The sequence below is a fragment of the Oncorhynchus tshawytscha genome, linkage group LG06 (assembly GCF_018296145.1).
Source record: "Oncorhynchus tshawytscha isolate Ot180627B linkage group LG06, Otsh_v2.0, whole genome shotgun sequence".
NCBI classification, from domain to species: Eukaryota; Metazoa; Chordata; class Actinopteri; order Salmoniformes; family Salmonidae; genus Oncorhynchus; species Oncorhynchus tshawytscha.
Genome location: NC_056434.1, coordinates 79,100,429 through 79,108,759, shown reverse-complemented (window position 1 = coordinate 79,108,759; position 8,331 = coordinate 79,100,429). Strand labels below are relative to the sequence as shown.

At 43.8% G+C, this 8,331-nt stretch overlaps 1 protein-coding gene across 2 annotated transcripts in view; it reads left to right on the top strand.

The window, feature by feature from the left end:
• Nucleotides 1-553: 553 nt before the first annotated feature.
• LOC112253148 (heterogeneous nuclear ribonucleoprotein L-like) overlaps nt 554-8,331 on the top strand; it is a 63,980-nt gene continuing 56,202 nt past the window's right edge. For both annotated transcript variants that reach the window (XM_024425121.2, XM_024425120.2), the window contains exon 1: nt 554-952. In XM_024425121.2, coding sequence (XP_024280889.1) covers nt 749-952 — 204 coding nt within the window. In that variant the 5' untranslated portion in view covers nt 554-748. The remainder of the gene's footprint in view (nt 953-8,331) is intronic.

Below are 8,331 nucleotides of genomic sequence, written 5' to 3'. Positions count from 1 at the left end.
ACACAAATATGTGCACCAACTATCAGGTGCTGTGGCAACACTCCTGGAAGTGTTGAAAAGTGGTCCCAGGATGGTGCCAGTGGCTCTGTGGTTTGGTAGAAGGCTCTACCAAAGGAGGTGGATGGTGTTGTGATTGTTATCTCCCCAACTGGGGGAAAATGGCTTCTTCTGTACTTTTAGGAGATTCTCATATCTGCAGCTATAACTTGGGGCAGGAGAGTTGTTTCAGGACTTCAGATATTTTCTCCCATCTTTAAAAGGCCCAAAGAATCATCAGTGATGTCAGCAACATTTAGCTAGAAATACAATTGCAATGGTATCACAATTATGTTGCAATTTTCGAATTCAAACATTATTTCTGTCGCAGGAGATATGACAGCTCGAGCAGCGGCAATCATTTCTGCGTACTTCTTTACTGCATAATGTGGAAACTGGAGAGCGAAGGCTTTCTCTGTTGACACACAAAGACTGACCAATCGGTAGATGTATTCCTAAGTAGCAAGCACAGACTGTCCAATGACGGAGGTGCTGGGTGGGTTCTCTCCACTCACCTTTTCTGGGCAGCTCTCTGGTACAGAACCGCGGAGGAGGGCGCGTTACAGAAGGACATTCAGGTTTCATTGATGCACGCTACGCCAGAGACATTTACAAAAAAAGAACGAGAGGGAACTTTCGACGCACCACTAGTCCGTCTTCACGCTCTATCTCCAGATTAAGAAGGGTTCAATCGCTGTCCATCTGAAGAGCCATGTCACTTGTTGAAGAATACGAGGAAGGGGAGTATGGGAGAGCGCCGAAGCGACTGAAGACGGCAGAGGTGGAGGAGGGCGAGGAGCTGGAGGAGGGAGAGGACTCAGACTCGGAGTCTGCAGGGCTACTCGGAGATGTAGAGAATGTAGGAGCCGAGAAAAAAGCCCTGTGGACCACAACGAAATACGGACCTGCAAGACGGGTAGGGAAGCGCGGCCATCGAATATATATCTGAATCTGATCTGTTACAATGTTTCGTAACATTACTAGGATTGTTTGGCAATGGTGACACAGTGGTGACAGTGTTGCTACTGAAATATTAGCCTAGCCTATATATAGGCTATTCATTCATTGTGTTCGTCAGCGTTTGATAACCTGTCTGCCCTTTGCAGTCAAGATGTCTATTGACAGGCTGTTTCACATGTAGGGTACCCTCACCAGGTAAACATCGTACAATGTATGGGCAGCCTATAGTTATTTTCTACTCTGACAAGGTGTAAATCGTGTTCAGACTAGATGCCCACGTGTTGAAGTTAAACGGGATTGTAATATGATCCAAATTACATGGATTATAACTGATTTATTGGACAATTGATGCATAACATCAAACTGCAGAAAAAGCAAGTGCTTTGCAGAGGAGTTGAAACATACTGAACCCTCATTGACTACTGTAGTTTTAGGCCTACTATGATAGTGACATGTCACGAATATTGAATGACATTTGTGAAGTTAGTGATGTCACTTGGCCTAATATCACTGTTATTAGCAATTCATTTAGGAAATGTCCTCTACCCACTGCTTTTTGTAAAAGTACATATTGACATGATGACGTGATTTGCACTGCTTACATAGTCAGTAGACTGTGCTACACTGTCAGAGTATAGTCTAGTCTTTGGGGTTGCTTACTTTGGATAGGCTACAGATGCGAATGGGAACATCTTCACTTCTGTTGTCTAATGTCTGGAATTGAGTTATGTGAAGACCTGCTCATGCCCTGCAACAGACTTTACCATGACATGACTAGTTTAGTATAATTAAAAGTAAATAGTCTACAAACGTATAATAAGTCTACAGAAACACGTTTAACCCTGCAGCAGAGAAGTGGACCCCGGTGTGTAAAAGAGGGAACAGAGTCTTTAGATTGTAAACCAGTCTATTGAGTTGTCCAGTGAAACTGAGAATCCTGATGTTTTAGATCTGATTTATCTCACTTCAACCTCCGCGGGGTGCAGAATACAGCCCAGCATGCCTTGCTTTGAGATCAACAACAAACAGCAATGTGGGAAGCGAAACCAGCTTCCTGCTCTGTGTCCGTATCTCTGCTACATTTTCTCCGCAGATTATCATAAACCGGTCCTGGCCTGGGGAGGCATTGAACGCATTATCTAGATTAGCTATGCAGTGTTTTGGTCTTTGCTACCTCAGGCAGTGCAGATCTTTAGTCCGTTGATCGGCTTTTCCCCTTATCACCATGGAAAAGCTACGAGTCTGCCACCGGCAAGACAGATTCAGCTGCCTGATGTCACAACCTGCGGTGGAGCACGTACCTTATCTGCGCTCTCTCCCAAATAATGTTTCTACATCAAATGGACGAGCAACAAGAACATCCACAGTGGTCCACACATCCACACATGTAGCTTAGAACGTGAACAGTGAACACCTGACAATAGGCTAATGTGATTCCACATTTCAATTAGATGCTGTTTGCCAAATATGCTTCATAGGTAATGTTTTTATTTTTAGGCATATCAGATTCATCCCAATTCAACCTGGACTCAGAACATATTGTATTATTCTATACGGAAATCTGAGACACTCCATTTAGTATAATATGTTATGTTTCGTATGGTATGTATTCATTTGTGGATGTCCATCATCCATTTTGTATGATATGTTACGAATTTGCAAAGTGTATGATCAAATCAAATCAAATGTATTTGTCACATACACATGGTTAGCAGATGTTAATGCGAGTGTAGCGAAATGCTTGTGCTTCTAGTTCCGACAATGCAGTAATAACCAACGAGTAATCTAACCTAACAATTCCAAAACTACTACCTTATACACACAAGTGTGAAGGGATAAAGAATATGTACATAAAGATATGAATGGGTGATGGTACAGAACGGCATAGGCAAGATGCAGTAGATGGTATCGAGTACAGTATATACATATGAGATGAGTAATGTAGGGTATGTAAACATTATATTAAGTAGCATTGTTTAAAGTGGCTAGTGATATATTTTACATCAATTTCCATTATTAAAGTGGCTGTAGTTGAGTCAGTGTGTTGGCAGCAGCCACTCAATGTTAGTGGTGGCTGTTTTAACAGTCTGATGGCCTTGAGATAGAAGCTGTTTTTCAGTCTCTCGGTCCCTGCACCTGTACTGACCTCGCCTTCTGGATGATAGTGGGGTGAACAGGCAGTGGCTCGTGTGGTTGTTGTCCTTGATGATCTTTATGGCCTTCCTGTGACATCGGGTGGTGTAGGTGTCCTGGAGGGCAGGTAGTTTGCCCCCGGTGATGCGTTGTGCAGACCTCACTACCCTCTGGAGAGCCTTACGGTTGTGGGCGGAGCAGTTGCTGTACCAGGCGGTGATACAGCCCGACAGAATGCTCTCAATTGTGTATCTGTAGAAGTTTGTGAGTGCTTTTGGTGACAAGCCGAATTTCTTCAGCCTCCTGAGGTTGAAGAGGCGCTGCTGCGCCTTCTTCACGACGCTGTCTGTGTGGGTGGACCAATTCAGTTTGTCCGTGATGTGTACGCCGAGGAACTTAACTTACTACCCTCTCCACTGCTGTCCCGTCGATGTGGTTAGGGGGGTGCTCCCTCTGCTGTTTCCTGAAGTCCACAATCATCTCCTTTGTTTTGTTGACGTTGAGTGTGAGGTTATTTTCCAGACACCACACTGAGGGCCCTCACATCCTCCCTGTAGGCCGTCTCGTCATTATTGGTAAATAAGCCTACCACTGTAGTGTTGTCTGCAAACGTGATGATTGAGTTGGAGGCGTGCATGGCCACACAGTCGTGGGTGAACAGGGAGTACAGGAGAGGGCTCAGAATGCACCCTTGTGGGGCCCCAGTGTTGAGGATCAGCGGGGTGGAGATGTTGTTACCTACCCTCACCACCTGGGGGCGGCCCGTCAGGAAGTCCAGTACCCAGTTGCACAGGGCGGGGTCGAGACCCAGGGTCTTGAGCTTGATGACGAGTTTGGAGGGTACTATGGTGTTAAATGCTGAGCTGTAGTCGATGAACAGCATTCTCACATAGGTATTCTTCTTGTCCAGATGGGTCAGGGCAGTGTGGTTGCGATTGCGTTGTCTGTGGACCTATTTGGGCGGTAAGCAAATTGGAGTGGGTCTAGGGTGTCAGGTAGGGTGGAGGTGATATGGTCCTTGACTAGTCTCTCAAAGCACTTCATGATGACGGAAGTGAGTGCTACAGGGCGGTAGTCATTTAGCTCAGTTACCTTAGCTTTCTTGGGAACAGGGACAATGGTGGCCCTCTTGAAGCATGTGGGAACAGCAGACTGCGATAAGGATTGATTGAATATGTCCGTAAACACACCAGCCACATGGTCTGCGCATGCTCTGAAGACGCGGCTGGGGATGCCGTCTGGTCCTGCAGCCCTGCGAGGGTTAACACGTTTAAATGTTTTACTCACATCGGCTGCAGTGAAGGAGAGTCCGCAGGTTTTAGTTGCGGGCCGTGTCAGTGGCACTGTATTGTCCTCAAAGCGGGCAAAAAAGTTATTTAGTCTGTCTGGGAGCAAGAGATCCTGGTCCGCGACGGGGCTGGTTTTCTTTTTGTAATCCGTGACCTCTTGTGTCTAGGGGGTTAGAGTTAAGGGTAGGAGTTAGGTTAAATGGTTATGGTTAGCTAAAAGTTTGGTTTAGGCTAAATAGTGACTGTAGACCCTGCCACATACCTCTTGTGTCTGAGCCGTGGAATTGCGACTCTACTTTGACTCTATACTGGCGCTTAGCCACAATTTGTGGCGTTAGCTAGGCTAGGGGTTAGAGTTAAGGGTAGGAGTTAGGTTAAATGGTTATGGTTAGGAGAAGGGTTAGCTAACAAGTTTGGTTTAGGGTTAGCTTACATGCTAAATAGTTGCAAAGTAGCTAAAAAAGAGCTAAGTAGTTGCAAAGTTGCTAATTAGCTAAAATTCTAAAGTTGTCCTTGATGAAATTCGAACACGCAACCTCTGGGTTGCTAGACATTCGCGTTATTGGTTGTCCGGGATGAGATTCGAACGAGTAACCTTTGGGTTGCTAGATGTTTGCATTAAACGTAACATATCATACTAATTTGGGTCTCGGAGGATTTACATTGACTATTTTACGTCTAGTCTATGAGACCAGGCTGCCCAATTAGGTAGAATATAGGCCTACCTGATATCTGGATGCTGATGCTGAGTTTGTGCATGGTTAACACCTGGAATTCGACATGATGACAATTTATTTTTCTCCGTCCTGCCATGCGCTTTAATGGGATTGGTCCCACCATAAACAGTTATGTGGATATCTAAGAAATTGCATATTGATTTTAATTTTCTAATCTGGTATGCAGGCAGCAGATAGTGCTGGGACTTCTCCTCATTGCTGATGTGTTTGGTTGTGTGTGTGAGTGTGTTTGTATGTGCGTGTGCCTGCATGCGTGCGCATGTGTTTGTGAGAGCGACCTTGCAGGCAGCATGAACTGCAGACAGACCAGGTTTGTGTGTGTGTGTGTGGAATGGGTGCTGCTGTGTGATGCAGGGTGACAGGATAAAATGGACTGAGGCTGGGGGTGACCTCCTGAGAGGGCAGAGTGTCTTCTAAATCATCACTACTGGTAATATGACAGCTGGGACTGCTACTGAAAACCAGCCATGGGCTGGAGAGAGAGAGATAAAGACATAGAGGGAGAGACAGAGAGAGATAACGAGGTAGAGAGAGACAGCGAGAGATAAAGAAAGAGAGAGAGAGAGAGGTTTTAGAGGGGGCTATAAAACATTTTTGTATACAGTAAGTCAATGGTTTCCCCATCGGCATAGTGACAGAGACAGACAAGTCCATGACGAAATGTCACACCTAAACGATTAGAAAAATACATTTAAAGATGGTGTTTGAGCCTGTGGCATAGAATGTATTTATATATTAAACCGTCTTTGAAGACGATGGAAACGAGAGACTCCTGACGAAGGGAGAGATTAAGATACAAACAAACAGAAATTGAGACTAGGGATGGGGGGTTTAAAATAATTTCACTATTCAAATACTATCATGAATTTTTGTCGGATATCCGGTTATTCGAAATACATATGTTGTTTTTTTAACTTAAGTTTTAACATGAGCACTGCTGCACGAGGGATAGAGGCTGGCGCTCTATTGCTGCAGCTGCGGAGGGGCCAGCGTGTGATCGTATGGGAGCGAACAGAAGGAGGGGGAGAGAGAGATGCAGCCAAGGCAACTCGGCTACAGCCAAGACGAGCTAACTTGTAGCAACCACAATGTTATCTATCATCCCATATAACAGTGCCTGTCTTGACTGGAGAAGCCTAGAGAAGCTAGCTAGCTAGCTAGCCAGCTATAGCTAGCTAAGCTAATTGAGGCCCATATGCTGCGTTTTCTCTCCAACCCCATTCAGATAAAACAACAGCCTACTGTTGGTTGATCATTGTATCCTACTCCTTCTAATTTCGCTAACCTTTAATTCACAAATTGTATTTAATCTTGCATTGCATTACTGACGCCACTCCACTTGCTACACATTGAGCCTCTTTGCCGCATCGATTGGCCAACATAAACAACAAGCTGGCACACGCCATAAAATCTGCATTGAAAAGTTTGTATTTTTATTAAATTAATAATTTGAAATGTCATGGTATATCCTTGTATGTAACATTGTCAAATTTATATTTTTATTTAATTTAGAAAAAATCTTATTCAGTGTTAAAATAGGCCAATATTTTATTTGTCAGACAATTCGAATTCTAATACCCGTCAGATATTGGAATATTGGAATATTGGAATAACCGTGCACATCCCTAGTTGAGACACTCTGCACCCAGTAGAGAAGAGAGAAGACAAGCACAGCACCTCTTCAAGTTGTCTGAAAGTCTGTGGAAGAGACAACTAGACTGTTCCAAATCAAAACCCGATTTCTGAGATTAGTGAAAAACAATATTATTTCAAGACAACATTAAAGCACATTTGAACTTATGCAGTTGGATGTCTTGTTTGATTTCCACTGTAAGCACTGTTTTGATGACGGCGGAGCACGAATGCATGGTTTTGTAGTGTGAATGTGGTTATGTGTGTATGGTTTGTTCAGTGGCGTAGTTTTGTGTATGTGTTTAGTTTGTGTGTAAAAGGTAAGTGACCTAATGACCTTGACTCAATAGCCTATTTACCAGTGTAAACATTGTAGCCTACCTCGTGTGCCAGAATATATTAAACATTTTAAGTCATATCCAAGGCACAACAAAGGGTCAAAGGTTGAAAAAACCCCCCATAAAGGTAAAGATATCAATTTCAAGTTGTTATTTTTAAGCTGACGTTATTTTGATAAAGGCGCTCCAAACTTTCTGTGGTGCAAAAGCATGATCTGCCTTAGGTAATTCTAGCAGTGCTGACAGAGTGTGTTTGTGTGTGTGAAGCCTCCTGCTGCTTACAGACCACTCTGTAGAAAGCCTTCCATTACAACCTCCTCCCAGGGAATTTACTCAGTGACAGACTCCAGCTTTCTAGCTTCCATTCCTCCCTTCTTCCTCCCTCTCTCTCCTCTTCTCCCCCAACTGTTAGGTTAGAGAGAATGTGAGAGGGAACTTTGTTCTCATATGTCTCCAGTTTTCCTCCTTTAGGCTGTGAAGTGACCTCCTGACTTCTCCTACAGCATCTCAAGTCTTCCACTGTTGCCAGAAGAACAGTGCAAATATGTGTTAGATTTCCCACTGGCTCTTTTGGAGATGTGCGAATTGAATTATTTGTCAAACTGAGAAAGAATTGAGTGTGTGTATAGTGTGTGTGTTGGTGACTGCGTGTGTTGTGTGTGTAATTGTATTTTACTAAGTGTGCTCACCATCTTTTATTAGCTGTGCTCTCCCACAAAGGAACCTGTTGATTAAAAAAAAAAAAAAAAAAGAAGTTTTTGTTAGGATCCCCATCAGCTAACGTTGTAAAGTTAGCTAATCTTCCTGGGGTCTTCCATGAGTTTGATTTAAATGTTAATGTTGTTGAGACCCTGTTTGTTAGGAGGTGTTGAAGTGAACTGTGTATGTGCGGTCTGCCCTATGCCCTTAATGTAGAACTATACTGAGCAGAAATATAAAAGCAGCATATAAAGGGTTATTTCAACTGACGGATTTCCTCAAATGAACTGTGAGTCAGTAAAATTGTTGAAATTGTTGCATGTTGCATTTGTATTGTTCAGTATATGTTGTGTGTCGTAGGGAGGTGCGTGTGCATGCTGAGAAGGTGCGTGTGTGCATGTGTGTGTGCATGCTGAGAAGGTGCGTGTGTGCATGTGTGTGTGCATGCTGAGAAGGTGCGTGTGTGCATGTATGTGTGCGAGTGCTATGATTCTAGTGTTCTATGCC